The sequence below is a fragment of the Calliphora vicina genome, chromosome 3 (genome assembly GCF_958450345.1).
Source record: "Calliphora vicina chromosome 3, idCalVici1.1, whole genome shotgun sequence".
In the NCBI taxonomy this organism is placed as follows: domain Eukaryota; kingdom Metazoa; phylum Arthropoda; class Insecta; order Diptera; family Calliphoridae; genus Calliphora; species Calliphora vicina.
The window spans coordinates 77,997,672-78,020,169 of record NC_088782.1 but is presented as its reverse complement, the minus strand read 5'-3'; the positions used below and the strand labels follow the sequence as shown (position 1 = coordinate 78,020,169).

At 30.2% G+C, this 22,498-nt stretch overlaps 1 protein-coding gene across 1 annotated transcript in view; it reads right to left on the bottom strand.

The window, feature by feature from the left end:
• Positions 1-22,498, bottom strand: part of LOC135955551 (paired box protein Pax-6-like) — a 75,927-nt gene that overhangs the window by 28,625 nt on the left and 24,804 nt on the right. The window contains exon 2 of the mRNA XM_065505901.1: positions 5,198-5,338. Within this exon, the coding sequence (XP_065361973.1) occupies positions 5,198-5,338 (141 nt within the window). The remainder of the gene's footprint in view (positions 1-5,197; positions 5,339-22,498) is intronic.

The following is a 22,498-nucleotide window of genomic DNA, read 5'->3' as shown; positions in this document are numbered from 1 at the left end:
GACTCTATTCTGCAGACATTGAACAGTTATTATGCTAGGTATACACGTTACGATAAGTTGTACGATAAATCGTATAAGTATGAAATTAGTAACGTGTATCATGTTGTCGTACTAACGAAGTATGAAAATCAAAAATTTTTGATTTTTGTGATATTTTTATTACTTGTCATTTTTTTCAAAGGAAATAGTACGATTTGTAGTAACGTCTATCACAAAATCGTACTTCAACTCATACTACGATTAGTACAAAAAATAGTATCGTGTATACCCAGCATTAGCTTAAAAAAGAAGAGTTCGTCGAGAGTGGCAACTCTACAGATCCCCTCAATTTAAAACGGAGCTTAGAAAATGTCGCAAACGCCTCAGTATGCTTCTTCACAAACGCAAAACTGACTCAATTAATAAATATCTGGAGAACTTAGATGCCACCCAGTACTCAAATTACTCTCTATGGCGAGCTACAAAAAAATTAAAAAGATCTGTTATGAGCAGACCTCCTCTACGTAATTCTAGTGGAGGCTGGGCGAGAAATGATACTGAAAAAGAAAACCTGTTTGTTAGTCATCTAAAGAATGTATTTTCCCCAAACGAGTCAAAAGACATAATAGAGTTACCACCTTCTTTACCCCATATTACTGCAGCTGAACCACTTCGTTTTGTTGATTTAAACTCCAAAAAATCACCTGGTATTGATAAAATCAGTAACAAGATGCTCGGATTCGGAGAAAAACATAACACCATAGAATAAACTCACAGGTTGGTAGATAGAAATCATATCCAAGACATTTGAAGAAAAAAAATATTGTTCTGCACTCTTCATCGACGTTTCGCAAGCCTTCGACAAAGTATGGCATGAAGGATTATAAACAATATTTACCAGTGAACACACACAAGCTACTAGAAAGTTATTTAAGTCATCGAAAGTTCGTTCTTAAAGAGGGAGACTTCATAAGTTCACCACAGCCTATTGAAGCAGGCGTACCCCAAGGAAGTATACTGGGTCCCTTCCTATATTTGCTATATACTTGTTATATGCCTACAAACAGTCGAACCCACATATCTACTTTTGCTGATGACACAGCTATACTAGCCGTTCATGAAAACCCCCAAGAAGCATCTGTACTTTTACAAGACCATATACTCGACATAGAAAGGTGGTTAAAACAATGGAGAATAAAAGTAAACGAGCAAAAATGTAAACATCTTACATTCACATTGCGTAGAGAATCGTGCCCTCCAATCCTAATAAATAATCATATAATACCTCAACAAACTGAAGTTAAATATCTAGGTCTGCATCTAGACCGACGTCTTACCTGGAAAAAGCATATAGATACGAAATAGACTCAAATGAAGTTAAAATTACTACAAATTTACTGGCTAATTGGTAAAAACTCGAGATTGAGTTTAGATTGCAAACTTTTGCTGTACAGCTCAATAATAAAACCCATATGGTGCTATGTAATTCAATTATGGGGCACGGCCTCAGCTTCTAATATTGAAAAAATTCAAAGATTCCAAAATAAAATATTACGAATGATAACAGCAGCGCCTTGGTATGTGAGAAATATTAACATTCATAAGGACCTAGGTGTCTCCCTGGTGAAAAATTAAATAAAAAAACAAGCGGAGTCATATTTTAAAAAGTTAGAAGTTCACCCAAACCCACTTGCACGAACATTAATGAGAAGTAATGGCTACATCCGACTAAGAAGAAGGAATCCAACAGACCTGCGCTGATGATAGGATCTATAAATTAAACATAATTTGTCGTCCAACTGTGGTGGGACGTAAATAAAAAATAATATTTTGATTTAAGATTTGAACAAATTATTGATAGTTCACATTATTTTGTGAAGATACAATAAATAAAATATGAAAAAAAAAAATAATTAGCTAAAAAAATGTGCCAGGACACAAATTTTGAGAAATGGTAGAATGAATTGAAATTTGAAAGCCTACTATGAACTTCTTTTAGAATCAATTCACGTTAGAATCCTTGCTTTTTGTTTAGCGAAAACATCATTTAAATATTTGTTATCACATTATCACAAAAATATTAATTTAATGTTTTTTTTGTTGCCTTAAATAGAACAAGAAAAACTAGAACTAATTACTGAACCAATACTGTATGCTCTTGCTCATTAAATAATGTCCGGATGTTAATAAATTAACCAATCATTAAATCTTCATGTGTCCCACTGTTTAACTCAGCAAATTGGAGATTCTACAACAGTCACAGGGATTGATTAGCGTCTCCAACATGTACAGTGCATTAGTCTGCACAACCATTCCAATGCCATAAACACATCACCGAAGATGCCCACCTTGATTGCGAAAATAAATGAAGGTAAAGATACCGTACCATACCAACTTATATATATACATGCATACATCCATAAATAGTATCCCAACAGTTCTATAAGTATATGTTCAATAGAGTGTACCACCTTATAAGCAAATAAAGTGCGCCGTACACCCCCTAATATAATAAGGGTCCTCATGTAAATGCTTAAAAGCCTCGCAAACTGTGCAATCTGTGCATTTTTACACTCTCGCAAATGAACTGTCAAAAAATGTATGGAAATTCGTTTGCACAACCCCGATAAGTTTGCGCGACAATTTCGACTCGCAAACTTGAATTTGTTGTGCAATTGATGAATCAGCTGCTTTTGTTTACTTTTATTTATGAAAAATAAAAATCAAATAAAATATAAATATTTTGTTCATGTGAAAATTGTGTATCTTTGGAACAGAATGATTGGATTGAATGGCATTGTGTATGGAAACATTAACCAACAGCTAGAACATAAACAAATTCTTCTAAACTATGTATACCATCGTTTGTTCCAAAGATTTAACTTTCATTCAACATTTCTAGAGTTTAAATTTATACAATTTGAAATTTTTTTTTAAAGTTTTTGTGAATTTATTTTTATTTGACATTTTTATCAAATAGAGAGAAATTTAATGCATAAACTTGCACAAAATTGAAACGGTGGGTTCATAAAACACGTCACGCAAATTTGCACAATTGAACAAATGGGAAACTTAAGCGTTTAAATGAGTACCCTTAATGTATTTCTGCAAGGCAGTTATGAAAATTTTTTTTTATTTTTTGCTTTTGTCTCGATATTTTTCTCTAAGGGCCATTGACCTCAAGTATCCCGTTTTACTTTTTATCCACCAGATCTGTGTTCCTACCACTCTAATGTACCACCCTAATGTCAGAAAATTAAAGATCGCAAGAAATCATAAAATGTTTGCTAACGAAGTAATTCGATAACTCCTTCAGAAATACTTTAAAATTTAATTATGCCAAAAGAATAACAACAAGTAAGAATGTATAGTCAGTCGGTCAAGCCCGACCATATGATACCCTATACACAAAAGATGATTATAAGCAGTTCTCTTTTAAAATGTATATGGGAGCTGGATTTGAATACCAAAATTTTTAAGAAATCTCGTTAAAATGATTTTCAGAAGTGGGCCTCATATGGGAGCTATGACTAGTTATGGACCGATCGTTACAAAATTTGGTGGTGCGAGTTCGGCTTACATAAAACTTATTTGTGCTGAATTTCGTTTGGATATATAACTAAGATATTTATGGGAGCTTAACTATTTTCAGATAGGGCAATTATATGAGGGCAAGGGGAAATAATAGTCCGATTCTAACAAAATTCAATAGAAAAATTCATTCTTGGAGCAATAGAAAAGCTTGTACAAAATTTTGTCGAATTATCTTTGACAAAAAGACACAATTTCGTTACATCATACCTTTACATCCGACTGTAAGACTTTTCTGTGGAGGTAATATCGAATTACTTCGTTAGAAAAAGTTTAGTGGTTTGCTGAGAGCTTAAATTTTTTGACATTAGGGTCGTAGGAACAAAGATCTGGCGGATAAATATTAGAACGGGATACTTGAGGTCAATGGCCATTAGTCAATGGCATTGGTCTTCCCGAGACAAAAACATTGATATATCATACTTTAAGATCCGACTGTGAATTGCAAAGATATAGCGAAAAATGTAAAAAGGCAAAAAAAAATAAAAAAAAATTTTCGAAACTGTCTTGCAGAACTGCATTTTATTAGGGAGTGTACGGCGAATTTTGTTTTTGAGTTACGGTCTAGTGTTCAATGTATCCATTATAGACAGTAATGTTTACTAATATCTGATCAGTTGGCTGACTCCAATTTATATATTTTGGGTCATCTGACATACATATGTATGTATATGTGCTCTTAGTATTGCAGTTAGAAGTCAATTGTTTACATTTTACACCCCAGGTAATCTAGCGTAGAGTCAATCAGCACGTTAGTGTCTTTATGTAATCTATAGTGTAGTCACGTTTATTTTTATTGCACTTTAGAAATTAGTTATCGATTAGTGTCTCTTTGTAATCTGAAGTGTAGTATGTCGCTATAAAGTATATAATGCTGGGCGTATTACAATATAATTTTACTGACAATTGTTGGATCAATTTGTCTGCATTTCAAAAGTCTAATTATATTTCTATTTAAGTACTAACATATTTACTCACCACTAATGTTATCTGACAAAGTCCATTTACATACAACTGTCCCTTTACTTTAGAGACTAGTTATTTTACTTATGTCAAGTAATCGCGAGTCGGCAAATCAGACGACAAAAATTCTGTCGCTAGCACTCCTTACAGTTTATATTAGGATATTAATATTAATAAACATTTATTCGTAGACTATTTAAGTAGCTAGTAAGGTAACTGATTATATGTATCCGGTATGTATGTGACAACTTTGGACGAGCTACATAAATATAAGACAGCATATTTGTAATCTATGTATGGGCTAGTGGTCACGGTCACCCAGAACTGCTGGGATTATAGTTTAAGGAGTATGTATAGGTACTTATGTATATGTTTGCTACTGTCTGTGTATTTGGGATTTGCGTTATCAAGATTAAAGATTGATTTTTTGTTTGTTGCTCATTTCGTTAATTCAATTGTTGATTTCCTTCAATTGTTAATCGTTTGCTGCATGCAACAATCGCTGTACATTAAATGAGCTTTGTGTTTGTAGTTGTTGCAAGTACCAGAATGTGAATGAATGAATGAGTGAGTGATTGAGCAAACGAGCGAGTTAATAAGTAACTAAGTTAGTAAGTTTTATATGCAGATACATACATACGTTTAAATAGGCTGTTTTGCTTACCTTCAGATATCAGTCGCTCTCGAATTTCCCACGCAAATATTGTAGGGTTCTCACGTTTATATTGTTCAATATTTGATACTACAGCTGGGGTAGCAACTTTTGGTTTTGATCCTCCAATTAAACCAGGTGGTCTCAGCGTACCTGAAATGTCAAGTGACACTCTTTAATAAGACATGTTAACGAAAATGAGACAAACTAAGAAAAGTTAAATGTTACTTTTTTGTAGATGGGACAACAAGAACCCCAGTCCTATGTGTTTTTTTTTAACAAATTTTCAAACTCACGTTGATTTTTGTATATGGCATCCATGTAAAAATACACATTAATAATTTATTTTATAACTGTAGAAATAATTGCCATATTTGAAAATAATTTGGCGAGTAAATGAATGATCAATTAAGCTTTCAGAAAATTACACATTCGACTTTTCATTAGAGCATCGAAGATACGAAGGTTTACATTAATCCGACATTCGCACAGTGAGAAGTTATTAAAACTACTTGTTTTCTCTCTTTTTAGAAATACATTAAATACATTTCACATTATCTAGTTATAGGTACTAATCAGAATTGTACACACCTAAGACCAAGTGATTTTAAGGTACTAACTATTACCTCCCATCTAATTACTTAAATTTTGTATGGATACCACCATTCTATATTATGTTAAGAAGGGTGGCAATGACAAACCACTTTGGATTTTTTAACACATTCCGGAATTTTGAAATTTATTCAAATGAAGTTGTACATTACACATTAAAATATTGGCATATTACTCGATATTTATAAATTTATCCACTTTTTCCGGAAATCCTATAGTTGCTTCCGTTACTTTTTTGGACGAGGTGCTACACTTATGCTTAAAATCGGACTTGTCCTGATATACCTTCCTGTGTTGTTTAATTCTTTTTACAAGAGACAAAAATACCTTTCCACAGTCCGAACTTCTGGACAGTTGGGTGGAAAAAACTTACATTAATGTTGAATAACACTCTACGTCCTTTTTTTAATAGTGGCATGATGTCAAATCGGGCCAGAAATATGAAGGTACTCTGTGCTGTTTTAAGAAAGGTAAAAGCCGTTTTTGTAGACACTCCGTAATATATAGTATATGCAAAAATATTTTTCACGTGTGTGTACAAATGCATGTGTATGTATTTAGATGTGCATAAACTAGGGTATTCAATTAATCGGGTTTCTGGTTTAATCGGTTAATCGAGCAAATAATTAATCGGGGTATAGATTTAATCGGTTAATAATCGGTTAATTTTAAATTATTCGATTAACCGAATAATTTCTATTTAGATTTAAAACTGATAATAAAACTATGGATTTTGTGTTCTTATTTAAGTATTTTATTAATAAAATGAACAAAAACATAGAAAACAAGTAAAAGAGCTATAGTCGGCTGTGCCGAATCTTATTAATTAAAAAAAAAAATAAAAAAACGACTTTGGAAAAAAAAATTTTGTTTACCTAAAAATATTTAAAATTTGTATTTTGAAGTAAAATTTGGTGTAGTGTATATAAGTCGTTTTTTTAATTTTTCCTAAAATTTTAGAAAAAAAATTTTGTTTTTAAATTTTTTGGTAAAAAAAAAATTCGGGATAAAAAATATTTTTTGCCGATTTTGACCCATTGTAGGTCCAACTTACTATGGTCTTATATCCGTCGTTGCAAAGGTCTTTGGGATATCTATCATTAGATATCCATATTGTCTATATTAATGACTTAGTAAACCAGATATATGTCAAAAATCGAGGTTGTCCTAATTTTTTCCTCATATCTCAGACATTTGTGGACCGATTTTGCTGATTTTAAATAGGAAACTTCTTGAAAGCATGTCTGACAGAATTATTGAAGATTTGGATCCCGAAGATATTGAAAATTGATTTCACCATTGGAGTCCTTTTTGATTTTTTTTAGATTTTTAATACTTTTACTAATTTCGATAAGTTCTGATAAAAGACTCGTTTCAGTAGTGTTTCCAGTTTCGTCTATTATCATGTTCTCATCCGTCAAATACATGCAAATTAAATATGTCAGTTGTTATACTCACTAAACATGTTTCTTGGATGTTCGAAAAAATATGAAATTTTACTTTGACATTAAAACGGAAAAATAAATCCAAAAAAAAATATGTTAAACAGCAAAAATAAGAAATTTCGGTTAATCGGTTAACCGACACAAATTAATCGGTTTATTTGTTATTTGAAAATCGGCATTTTTGAATTATTCGAACAGTTAACCGACAAAAATTAATCGGTTAACCGATTAAAGGTTAATCGTTTGAATACCCTAGCATAAACATGTTGTTGTTGTTTTTCAAGCAAATTTAAAACGCTTTTTACCACTTTTATGGAAAGAATTTAAAAAAAAAATTATATTGTGCAGATCTAGAGAAAATAACCTCTTAAACCATATAAGTTTCATCAATATTGGTGGACAATAACATACTTAAAAGTGTACCACAAAAAATGAAGACTTTTGGAAAAACACGGACTGAACAGTATATATTCGATTAAATTACCAACGGGTAGTAAAACCATATACATACTCAGTTTGAAGATTTCGAAGACCAATTTTGTTTTATGGGTCTCCAAAAACTCTGAAAATTAGTGGTCCCTCAAAAAAAGTTGTCATCATTCTGACTTGGTGATACCGCTTAACTATATATGGCAATAATATTGTTAAGAGCCCACTAAACAAATTTTATGCGTGGATGGCCCCTCAAAGTTGGTCACCTCGGGTCTCACAATTTTTTAAAAAATCGGCAAAATTCCACTTGTGATGCGAATGACCTGACATTTAAAATATAGATAGACCTTGAGAAGTTCTACAAATCAATATGAATACAGTGTATTTAAAATAATAGTTATCTCCTCATTATAAAAAGTTCCACGCATCCAAAGTTGAAACATGTTAAAAGGGCCGTATTTTTAAGTTTTTTCCCAAAAGAAGTCCATATTTTTCATATTATTTTTTCTTTTATATTTCATAAACCAATAAAATAGTTACATGATCTGGCTCACTTAAGCGGACATTGTCCCAACAGCCCTATCCAAACTTGGCAAGTTTTGAGAAAAAAATTTAGGTTTGACTAACGCAAAACACCGATCCTCGAATTGTTACTGAAATAAATACAAAGTTTTTTAGTATCGCACTGCAAATAACGTCACAATGGGCACTTTTCTAAAAACACATTCCCGTTTTAGGAATTTCGGTATTATGAAACAATCTTTATGAGCTACGAGAGTGCCTAAACACGTTCAGATTGCATTGATATTGTTACTGAATTTGTTAGTGAAATGGTTAGTGAAAAATTAGGAGTCATTGTAAGTTATTCTAAAAAAAAAGTGAAACAAAAAATGTTCTTCCTATATTTTTTCAAATAAAGGACACTTAAAGCAATTTTTTGGCATTTTGGTTTGATGGACTCTTAGCTTTATTATTCCCATATTTAGTTAAGCGGTATCACTAAGAATTAGCTTTTGGCTAAAAACTGATGACACCTTTTTCTGAAAGCCCACTGATTGGTGACAAAAACCGCCAAACTAAGTAAAGGATTATATTACTACCCTTTGTTAGTAGAGTCGAACCTGTTGCACTGCCACTGTGGACGTAGCTTAAAATTTATGAATTGAAATCAATGAAATCAAATCATATTATTTATGTTGAAACTTTTTTTCGATGTATATTAGAAACACAAAAGTTCACAGCAGCAAATTGTCTCTGAACTCTAAAAAACACAACAAATCATCAGCATAAGCAAAAGAAACACATGGCAATAATTCGGTATCTCGGGAACTATTAGAGATATTATTACGAAATTTCACATGATTGGAGCTGATGTGGTTTCGAGTTGATTCGCAGTTGTTCAGCTTCCTAGGGGTAATGGGGGTCAGTACGTGGCCCCTCAAATTTGGTCACCTCGGGTCCTTGAGAAGATCTACTAAAAATTCGCTTAGATTTGTAGATTATCTATATTAGTTGTAGAGATATTTAGGTTAATTGATTTATTTTTTTTAATTTTTTAATTTCAGCTCATTCGGATAATGAATGGATTTTTGGCGATTTTTTTAAAAATTTTAGACCCGAGGTGACCCAATTTGAGGGGCCACGTACTGGCCCCCATTACCCGTAGAAAGCTGAACACCTACGAATCAACTCGAAAACACCTCAGCTCCAATCATGTGAAATTTCGTAATAATATCTTCAATATTTCCCGAGATACCGAATTATTTTTAAAAAAAAGCTGTTACATGCGCAATAACATGCTTGTGAAGCACATTTTTCCTAATTTTTTTTTGTTTTTTTGTACCGGAATTGCTTAGGGGCAAAAACGGGCAGCTGAATTTTTAATAAATCTTTAGCTGAGACTTCAGGCTTTAATTCTATATAAGTCTCGGGCTAGAGGTCGTTGGAGATCAATAGGTACAATCCATAGAAGTTGGAGAAAATAAATATTTTTGGACAATTTATAGTAGTCAAATTTTTTTTTTTTTTAATTTTCAAAATTCTTTTATTTGCATATATATCATTTATAACATCCAATTCTATAAAAAAAAATCATTATAGTGTCATTACAAGAATATTTTAACAGCATGAAGCGATAAAAGGTAGCATATCCAATACGGTCATTTCAAACGCATTCATTTAGGTCACCTTTGAATGTCTCTGGACAAAAAAGTAATAAAGATATAAGCCTAATATTTTTGGTACATGATAATTAGATTGTTTATTACAAACTGTGAAAAAATCAGGTAGATCAGAGTCTTCTGATAAAAAAAAATAATTAATGCCGCCCTTGAACCAGTGTGCAACGCACAGTGGTATATGTAGATAAAAAATAAAGAGGGAAATAAATCTGTAACTTCTAAACGGTTAGTTGACATGCGCAAATAGGAATTGTTATCGAGTTTAAGTTTTGGACTTGGACCTCATGAGCCCACCACTGGAAAAATTTTTAAAATTGAATTTTCTAATTCGAATATCTCCGAAGAAATGGGATCATTTTAAAAATTCAACATACCTGAGGTGTCCTACTTTGGGACCCACTGGCCGCGCTTAAACTTTAGCTCGACAACACTTAGAGCTCGATGAGGAGATTCTATATATGTACATATATATAATTGTTTTGAAATTGGAACACAAGCGAAGGATTGTGATCATTTTAAAAATTTAACATACCTGAGGTGTCCTACTTTAGGGCCTACTATACACTGAACTCGACCACACTTCCTCTTTGCGCATGTCGAATTTGATTCAAATCAGACTCACCGTTTAGAAGTTACAGATTTATTTCCCTTTTAATTTTTTTCTATACCACTGCAATCTGTAACTTCTAAACGAATAGATCGGGCACCTCGGGTATATCAAAAATTAAAAATGATTTGCGATCCGATTTAAAAGGTTTTTATATATATGGAATCTACTAGACGAGATCTACAAAAAACATTTAGCCAAGAAAGGATATATATTATATATCAACGTGTAGGAAATTATGTCATCTTTTCAAAAATGTATAAAAAGTTTTATTTATGAATCGTTTTTTATGAAATTTTACACTTATATAGAAATTTTTGACCCAAATCCAAAAGTGAAAAAGATATTTGTGAATTGTTAAAGAAAATCCCATAATTCCCAAAAAACTTTTCAAAAAACCCAAAATTGGTATTTTTTGATATTTGGATCTATTGAAGGTACCAAGTTCGGGACTATGAAATCCCTTTGCACAATATTGAAGAACATATTACGACATACAAAACAGGTCATACTTTTTTGAAAGCTGCTATGCTCTGGACCACGCACTAATACGAATTTTGATATTATTTTGCATTTATAATATTTCCCGAGATGTTATCTTTCAGAAAAATATAAACACATTATTTATCTTTTTCGTATTTTCTGTATAATTTAAAATTAATGTAAGTACTTTTTTCGAAAAAAAATGGCGAAAAAATTACTTTTTTATCTTTTTTAAGTTTGAATATACATAACTTTTGACTCAGTAAAGGGTTTTAAACAGTTCCTCCTTACGATTATTAATTAAGTTGTTGTTAATTCAAAAAAAAGATATTTCAAGAAAATCGGGAATGAATTGGATCCGTTATTAGCAAAAAAGCTGACCAAGGTAGGTTAAAAACATAAAATTTTACTTTGCAAATGCGAATAACTCGTAAACTATAAGAGCGATGGCTAAAGCAATGTTTTTTGTAGATCTCGTCCAGAAGATTCCATGTATATAAAAATCTTTTAAATCGGATAGCAAAATTTGGCATCATATTTAATTTTTGATATACCCGAGGTGCCCCAATTTGGGGCATTGTGGCTCGCTGACCCCTTGGTATTATAAGCCCAAATTCAAAACATATACTTATCAATACCTCCTCTATACCCATGGGATTTTTTATTAAAATCGGTATATTCACTTAGAAGTTACAGATATATTTCCACTTTTTTTCTCAGTTCCCCCACTGTGCGGCATTCGCCTCAATGGATGAGTGCTCCTAATTACACTCCTAAAGACACATAATTTTCAAAGAATTCAACCAAATATAGATAAAAGCACTTGGGGTCAAAATTTCTGTGTTTTTCGTTATTTTAAAAGTTGAGGGTCATTTGGAACCCAAGGTGCTATTAAGGGTTAATTTCCATTTTTTTGCTGTTATTTTAAATTCTGGACTTAATGTTATATTTGCCCCAAATTTCATTGAAATCGGCCCAAAAATATATACTATTTCGAAATCTTTCCTTTCGAAATTCCAAATATTGCAAAATTTTACCTTTGCCCTTCACCATTTTAGGGTCAAGGTTGTCCGTTTTTAGTAAAACTTTCAGAATTTATTTAAAATTATCGGAACTATAAGATTCTGTATAGGTTTTACTTAAAATTCATAACAGTATGTAAATTGGTCTCATTTGCCAAAATATGGCAAAACTGTAGGAGATATTGAGTAGTGTGTTTTTGAAAAAATCGGTTTCGATTTTTGTCTTCAAAAAAACCGGTTAACCGGTTTATATTAAATTTTTATTTAATGGAATTTTAGAATTTTTGAATTCCTTGTGCAATTATTTTATACAGTTGACCGGTTTTCGGTTTCGGTTTTGGATACTCTAGTATTGACATAATTTTTTCATATTTTTATTCTCCATTATGATCTCAATAAATCCCATAAATAGGTTAACGGTTTCCTACGAAGACAAAAACTCATACACAAGTAAATACGTATATATTTTAAATAAAAATTAGCTTTTATTTTAATTTTTCTTGAAATATGTTAATTTTTTTCTTCCTAAATTTCTTGTTCAAGTAGCCTGAGATACATACGTTAATGGTCTGACGAATTTGTAATAACTTTAACATTTTTTAACCAAATTTTATCATTTAAATCTCATTACAACGATAATTACGTACACATTTCGATTATTTTGCATTCAATTGCAAAAGTATTTATTTATTTATTAATATAAATAAATCTACATATTTCTAGAAAACAATGCAGACATTTAACGAGTTTCACCTATTTATTTCATGTAAATTGTAAAATTTTGCATATATCTGAACTTTGACCATGCGATTCAGAAATCGTTGTCCGATTTGGACAACAAAAATGTTTCCATACAACTGATTGTCAAGTTTGTTTGTATATAAATACAAATATATTGTAACCATATTATTAGTAAATGAATGCATTTGCTTTTAAATTAAATTACCTAAATATGTAGAATATACATATATGGAAGTATATCCGGAGGATGCATTTTTAGTCATTGATACGAGTATAAATAACTATTACTGAAAATTAAAATTTTATTATTATTCTATTTGTTTGTTTTTTTTTCAAATATTTTATAAACGTAGTTTTTACTATTGTTGTTTTATTATTTGTATTTAGTATATGTATTACTAAATGCATGGGATGTATAAAGTAATAAATTAACTTATCTCAGCACTATAAAGATTTATATAAAAAAAATGGAGCCGAAAACTGGTTCGATATTTCTGTATTATGTAGTGCTTGAAATTCTACATCGATTAGTGTAAAAATTTCCAAAATCATGGAGGAAATTTTTCAAGTTATTGGCAAATCCAAAAAAAATTACCATTTTGTTGTATACGCCACTTTTTACGAAATATTTATTAATTTATGGCACATACGTGAAAATATACTGATAAACACTGCACTAATTTTTTTCTCCAAAATTATCTTCACGTATATGAGTTCTACTTTCAGTATTCAAAATTAAAGTATGTATTTAGTAAATCGCTTTGGAAATATTATGGCAAGTTCTAAAGTTTGTTTTTTAACCCTGGGTGGTTACTGTTCGTCGAATCGACGAAGCTCATTTACTATTTATCATATAACTTTTGTATGCGTGTTCAAATTACTCTCTTTTTGTCAACAACGTTAATTAATGGCGAAAACTCTAAATGAGCGGGCGCACGCTGAATACTAATTTTTTTGAAGTTGAATTCAAATATATATCACATATTGAACTGGTTTCAATTATTTTATAATTAACTCAAGTATTCATGTGCTCAAAAATAAAATTTTCTGATATTTTCTACTGAATTTTGAGTTTTGAGTTTGATAATTTTGATAATTGAATATACAATTTTCGTTATTGGTTGAAATTTAAATACAAAAATTATTGAATAGATAATTTTTGTATTTAAAGTTCAACCAACCAATAACGAAAATTGTATATGCAGTTGTCAAAATTATCAAATTCAAAACTCAAAAAAAAATCAATAGAAAATATCAGAAAATTTTGTTTTTGAGCACTTGAATACTTGATTCAACTATGAAATAGTAGAAACCAGTTCAATATGTGATAAATGTTTGAATTGAAAAATAATTTTTTCTGTGTAATCCGCAAGAAGGAGGAGAAAATGTTGATAAAGACCAACAAATGGGTAAAATATGTCACCTCTGTTACCACTTGTAATATATGCAAGAAAATCATGTGTGGTGAACACACCCAGCAAAAATTTTGTGAATTTTTGTAATGACAACTAGTTATTTCATGCATTCTTTTGTAAGGAGTGGTGGTTACCCAGCACATTATTTTATTTACTAGAATAAGTACTTATTTTTATACAGGCTGGTAATGAACTTTTGCATTTAGCACAGCTATCTAGTGTGTTTGACTGGAAAACGGGAGGTTAGTGGTTTGCCACCTGTCAAAGCCATTAATTAATTTTTTTGTTCATATCATATTCATTTATATGTTGATCTTAAAACTATTGTTAACTTACAATAAAATAAGTCGTACATGAATCAGTGAGTTAGCAGCTTGACTATCAAACACAAGAAAATAATGTGACTGTTCGATTCCCACACAAGGCAATATTTTTTGTGTTTTTTTTTACCTACATATTCTTGTTGTGAATTTACTACTGATTTTAAGTACATTTGTAAGCTTGACCCATGAATTTTTTAAAAATCTCGAACAAAGATAAGTAGTGTTTCAGTCAAATAATAAGTAGTTATGCATTGGCTCCAATGTTACTTGCTGGTTTACTAAGTAAGTAAAGTTTTTGCTGGGCAGAGTTGAACTTTGTGTCTCATGCTTAAAATAAGGCAAATAATTAAAAATGTGTTTACATTTGTATTATTTGACTGATTATCTTTAAACGCTTTTTATGAAATAAGTCATTTTTATTTCTATCTTTTAAGGTTTTTCTGTTTAAAAAAGTTAATTAATTTGAAAAAACTAAAAAAAGGGTTAAAATTCGTATCGAATTTTAAGAGAGAAAATAAATTTTATTTATATAATACATTATTTTTCTTATTTTTTAATAAAAATAAAAATATTTTTTGTTTATTTTTTACTTTAAAAATCGTTCCGTTACAACGTTTTCTTAAAAAACCACCCTTTATTATTAAAATTTTGGAAATGTATTGCATGTTTTCATAATATTGGTCATATGGTTCTTTGGAGCGACTCCTGTGTGCCACAAAATATAAATAAAATAGTATCTTCTACTTTCCTTGACATTTTGTATAAAATAAGTTACTTGCAAACAATTGTTCAAAAATGTTCACAGCCGGGACTTTCTCAAATTAAAGAGATTTACGGCTATATGCATAAGGTCAAAGGTCAAATTTTTCAATATTTGGAATTTCTAATGAAAAGATAGCGAAATGTTATATATTTTTGGGCCGATTTTAATGCAACTTAAGGAAAATATAACATAAAGTCCAGCATTTAAAATAACAGCACAAAAATGGAAATTAACCCTTAGCAGCACTTGGGGTCCAAATTACTTTTCCGATTTTAGTAAAACTTTCAGACCAAATTTAAAATTACTAGGATTATAATACTATGAATAAGTTTTACTTAAAATTTATAACAGTAAGGCAATTGGGGTCATTCGCCTAAATATGGACAAAAAATTAGTTTTCCTTGAAAATCGCAAAATTTAAATCGCAGGTACGGAAAAACTGTAAGAGGTATTGACATAATTTTTTCATATTTTTATTCCCTATTTTGATCTCTGAAAATCTGAAATTTGTTTAACGAAATTTTTAAAAATTTGAAAATATAAAAATATAGCTTTTATTTTAATTTTTCTCGAAATATCTTAATTTTTTTCCTAAATTTTTTGTTCAAGTGGCCTGAAACACATTAATATGGTCTGGCGAATTTGTAATAACTTTAAAATTTTTTAATCAAATTTTGTCATTTATATCTCATTACAACGATAATTACGTACATATTTCGATTATTTTGCATTCAATTGCAAAAGTATTTATTTAGTAGTAAAATTTTTTCAAAAACTGAAAAATTTGCATTTTTCTCTAATTTTGGCGATAATACAGTTTTTGGGTCATTTTGAACCAAAGGAGATTCAGGGTTAATTTCCAATATTTTTTTTTAATGTAATATTCATTAATATAAATAAATATACATATTTCTAGAAAACAATGCAGAAAGTTAACGAGTTTCACCTATTTATTCCATATTAACAGTAAAATTTTGCATATATCTGAACTTTGACCTCGATGCGCGTCCAGAAATCGTTGCCCGATTTCGCTCAAATTTTCAGCACTTAACATTTAGGCCTAGTGTCACAATATTCCACTCGGCACTCTTTGAAATCTAAAAAAAAAAATCGGCTGTCACTCTGCTGTATATAGGGCAATAGACCGATTCCTGAAATTAAAATAAGTCATTATCATTTTAGATTCGACAACAAAATCAATCCAAAAAGTTCATTTTAAAAATTATGGAAATCGGTCGGAAGATTTGAAAGTTTATTCGTTACTAGCAAGACAAAATAATTTTAAAGAAGTTCCATTTGCCAAAATTAAAGTAATAAACTATAATAAATTCAATTTATTTTCTCTACTCTATAAAACATCTATAAGTGAAGACGAATTTACATCATTAAGTTTTACGAGCTAGAAAGAGAGTTTTGGCAATTTTATTCATACACATGAATAAATATTTCTCAAGACAAAATTAAAGATATTCAAAGCATATATGTACGTATACCTCGCCATCAGATGCGTGTGGTCATTTGACAGATATTTTATTCTGAAGTTAATCATAACATGTCTTTACAATCCAATAAAAAATCACAACTATCTCAAAAAATACATGTTTTAATTTTAAAATCAAAAATTGCATTCTTACTGAGACACCCTATATATAAAAATAACCGTTATAGATTGTATACTGTAAAATCCACGAATATAGAACGAATTCGAAATGCCTATTATAATTATAATTATAATTAAAATAAAATATTTTTTTTTTTAAAAAACTTGTTAAATATTTGGATAATACAAGATTTTTGTATTTATAATATTTCATACAAATTTCATTGTATATCCACAAAAATGGCACATACGGTTCATAACACATTATATTTTTTTTAGCAAAAATGGATATACAACAAAATTGCTCCACAATATCTCTATTGAACAGATCGATAGATCTAAGAATTTTACCCCAGAAAATGGTCTTAATTTTTTTTTAGATTTTGTGATATACGTGAAGATAACTTCGGGACGACATGTAATATGAAACATTCGCCCAATACACTTTCTTCTAGATTACAAGCTTTTAAAAATAACTGATAAAACATTTATTTCTATTGTTTTGTAGTGTGATTTTTGTAAGTTAAAGTAAAATAATAAATACAATTGGGTGCTTCAAACGATCTGATATTACGTCATATTGTCATAATGTTTCAAACAAAAACGTTCTAAACTAATAAAATTTGTTTATTGTTTTGTCATAAAATAACACTTTTTTTGTCTGAACACAACAACATTTTGTTTAACCCATTTCTATCCGAGATACATTTTTTATTTATTTTTTTTAAAAAATAACTTTTTTAGGGTAATATGACCCCCTGATTGCAAATATCTGGTCAAAAATATTTTCCGATTTTTCGTTTTTCCAGAAAAGCCAGTTCAAAATTTCGAACAGTTAAGTTTAAACATATGTGATGTCCCGCATTTGCATGTAAATCATGGTTTTTATATTTTATGAAACAGTTACATACAGTGGCTCACAGCCAGTGTTGCCGTTTTGGTTATTTATAACCAAAATTGGTTATTTTTTTCCTGATGTGTAGATGTGTATTTATTTTTCATTTTGGTTACTTTTTTCAAAACATGTTTCAAAAAAATGTTTCGGCATCGGTTTGTGTTAATTCTTGCTGTAGGTGTATAATTTTACATGAGAGTTTTCATAAACAAATTATATCTATCGTGATTGGCAATTGAAGGCAAAACATTTGAGAAATAGTAATTGTTTTAAAAGATATTTTCGATTTGTGTGATTTAGGAATGAGTTCTCAATATTGGTTTAATTACAGCGGAACAGACATTTTGGTGCCAGAAATTTCAAAAACATTTTGTACGAGTTGATGAACTCTTAGTACTATGTTAACCCTTTGTCGACCGACGGTACTTATAAGTACCATAACAATAATAAGCTTACAAAATGAAAACAAAACATATTTTGACCCTTTTTGCTCAAAAGTACTTTGAAGTACTCTATTATCTTTGGAATAATATTTTTTTTGCCTATTGTCAAACCCGCTTACCCAGAATAACGGTGAATTATTTCATGTTCTCATTGTGGTGTTTAATGACAGAAGATAATGTTTCGTAAAATACCATAAAATAGACTTGTAATAGAAAATTTTATAAAATTTAAAAAACTAATCAATCTATATATGGGGCATTTCACGTCAAGTGAACCAACTTATGAAATCGATGTCTTCCGATCGCGATGAAATTTGCACCAATGTTAGTTCTATTGGATAGTAATTCGGACACCATTTTTCAACAAGATCGGTCAAGAACTCTCTGAGTTATAGGAGGTCAAAATTTGACATTTTGGCCAAACAGGTGTTTTTTTATCCATATAACTTATTACCTATTGTTCTTAGCAAAATGTGTCCCAAATAGTTTAGATAGCTATTTATGCAATCTTTCGAAAAAAAAATTAAAAAAATTTAATAAAATATTTTTGATTTTTTTTTTTTAAATCAAAAATATTTTTGACTTTTTTTTCAAAATGGTCCCTTTTTATTTTTTTTTTTTTTATTTTTTTTAAGAAAGCTTAGGTCTTTTCCTAAGCGACCTATATGGTCGCTTAGTGGGATGCGAGTGGGATATCTATCAAAAAAAATATTTTGTAACTCAAGATTTAAAATTTTTGATTTTTTTTGCAAAATCAAAAACTTTGTTGACTTTTTTTAAAAAAATGGACCCATTTTTTTTTTGCTCAGAAGAAAGCTTATGTGTTTTCCTTTAACACCCTTTTTGTCGCTTAGTGGGATGCGAGTGGGATATCTATAAAAAAAATGTTTTGTAACTCAAGACATACAATTTTTTACTTTTTTTTGAAAAATCAAAAACCTTTTTGACTTTTTTTTTCCAAAATGGACTCTTTTTTTATTAATTTTTTTTTCTCAAAAGAAAGCTTAGGTCTTTTCCTTTAAAACCTTTTTGGTCGCTTAGTGGGATGCGAGTGGGATATCTATCAAAATAAATGTTTTGTAACTCAAGACAAATGTTTTTAAATTGATTTTTTTCATATTTGTGTGTAAGTGTTTCTAAAACCTTAAAAATAAAAACCACAACAACTGACCGATAATAGCCACTGGAGGGGTGCAATATGAGGCCGAGTTTTGTATCTTGCGGCTTTTTTAGTCAATCCTAGAGGTAGTTTTCAGCGCACGTGATTTTCATTGTTAAAATATCAGGTGCCCCAGAAACAAATTTTTGGAATCAAGTGGAAATATTTTATGGCCCTTCTCCGAAGTACCAGTTTATTTATTATTTTATGACATTTGACTTTAAGAAGTGGGTGGAGAGGTAGAAGTTGACAGGTAGGTTATTTATATGGTGGTTTATTTTTATTATTATTTGTAACATTTGGTTAAACTAGGTACTTTAGTATGTAAGCCCTTCTTGACCCTAATAAAAGATTTTAGACTCATTCATTAAAACGTACTACCTATATGATCTTAAAAAACTATTTATTGTCATTCTGAAGACATACGGAAATCAGTTTTTTAGAATCAGCGTTAAAGTTAAGACGTGTGTTATTTACATAAATACTTACAAAATTCAAAATGTCTACGACTTCTAAAAAGGCTAAGGTTGAAAATGAAATTTATTCGTCTTTTTGTTTTAATCCCTTTAACAAAATGAAGCACAGATCATCAGATATGCGAAATATTTCCGACGGCTTATTAAAAAAATTCCCTACGCTGTCAAAACGATTGAAAATTTGTGGATCATGCAGGAAAGAGCTCGGAAAGTTGAACGAATTACCGAATTTGAATAGTAATGAGCCTTGCGTTGAAGTTATTCCAGATGAAGACAAAAGTAATTCCGAGAATGAAGACAGAACTGTTGATGATGATGGTTATTCTAACTTTTCAAATTCAACGAATGAGTGTCGAAACCAATACCATAAGGATGCAGTAGAAGTTCTTGAACAAATAAAAGAGAAATACAAAACGTCACAGAGTGAAGCTGAAAGAATTCAACTTCTCACGCTTGCTCCAAGAACATGGAGTTCTGCAAAAACAATGCTCACACTCCCAAACAAGAAGAAGGGAAAAACTTTGGAGTGCGATACTAAATCTCTAATAACTCAGTTTTATCAGCGAGATGATATGAGTCGCCTGATGCCAGGGATGAAAGACTGGATGTCTGTACGAATCGATGGCAAGAAAGTTCAAATGCAGAAGAGAATGGTTCTCTGTAACCTGAATGAATTATTCGCAACATTTCAATCTGAATACGAGGATGTCAAAATTGGATTCACAAAATTTACACAACTGAGGCCAAAACATTGCGTTTTGGCAGGAAGCTGCGGAACTCACACAGTATGTGTTTGTATTTACCATGAAAATGTTAAATTGATGTTGAAGGAAATCAACTTAAATTACTTAAAAGATGATTCATCAGAAGATTTACACCATTACCGCGATTGCCTTAAATTGACTATGTGCCCTAATGCTACAACTTCTTGCCACTTAGGTGAATGTTCGAATTGCCCGGAAACCCCATCCATCAAAGAAAATTTAATCAACTCTTTTGATCTTTTTGATATATATATAAAAGTGAATGTCTGTCTGTCTGTATGTATGTATGTATGTATGTATGTATGTATGTATGTATGTATGTATGTATGTATGTATGTATGTATGTATGTATGTATGTATGTATGTATGTATGTATGTATGTATGTATGTATGTATGTATGTATGTATGTATGTATGTATGTATGTATGTATGTATGTATGTATGTATGTATGTATGTATGTATGTATGTATGTATGTATGTATGTATGTATGTATGTATGTATGTATGTATGTATGTATGTATGTATGTATGTATGTATGTATGTATGTATGTATGTATGTATGTATGTATGTATGTATGTATGTATGTATGTTTATTATTATTAGTTTGGGATCTATAGACGGCTAAACGGCTGAACCGATTTGCTTGAAATTTTTACAGTATATTTATGTATGTCTGGAAGGAGCTATAGGCTACTTTTTGTTTTGAAATTTTAAGTGGGCGTGGTACCTCCCATACAAAGTTAATTTTAATAAAAATCAAATATTTAGGAAACTATAATAGCTATAGTCCTCAAATTTTGCATGAGCAATTCCACTGTTTGTTTAAATATTTGCGGCAAAAATGGGAGTAGTAGCCATAGAGGGCGTGGCACCTCCCATATGATGATAATTAAAAAAAATTTATATATGGGAAACAATAAGATATATGGTACGGTTATTCTACCATCAATATTAATATTTAGGACAAGAATGGGCGGACTATCAATAGTGGGCGTGGCACCTCCCATACATATGATGACAAATTATAAATAGGGAAAGCTATATCATCTATCAATATTAATATTTAGGACAGAAATGCGCTGACTACCAACAATATTAAGTAAATGTTAAAATTTGTATACATTTGAAACCCTTATCTATATATAAAAGAGAATGTGAATTAAATAAAAAATGTTTTTCTATAAACTTCTATATTTAACATTAAGGTTATAAATAAGAAACAAATAATGTACTACTTATTAAAATAGAAACTAATTTGATAGACTAAATAAGTATATTGTAAATCATAAGATAATATAATAAGAATTAATTTAAAAGGAAAACTGTAGATTTTAATAACTTAATAAATATATTTTTTTAACTCTAAACTTTTTATTTCATTACGATACGGGTAGCGAATAACACCGGGTTTTAGCTAGTATATTAATAAAATGTCAATAAAAATCTATAAGTTTTTTTTATTTTTTGGCTAATGCTGACCCAATGGTACCAGGTTCCTTTCGAATCCATGCAGGTCTCATTCGGTACCTTGCAGGACCTCCACAAAGTTAAAATTTAGTAAATAACTTCCTGAAGTCCTTGTTTTCAATCTTCTAATATATAAAAATCTCGTGTCACAATGTTAGTGTTTGAACTCCTCCGAAACGGCTCAACCGATTTTTATGAAATTTTGTATGTATGTTTGGTAGGTATGAGAATAGGTCGTAAAGTATATTTCATACCGCTAGGTCATTAGGGTGACCCTATCCAGAATTAATTTTTACCATTTTTTGGCCAAAAGCTTTTTTTTGCGCATTTTATTTATTTGGCATTAAAAAATACCTATAACCCCAAATTTTCATCAACCGACCCTCACCCACCCGTTTTTTAGCCGAGATTTTAGTATTTTGTATGAGCAATATCCAAATATCAATATTTAACTATTTTTATGAAATTTTCTACATATTTTT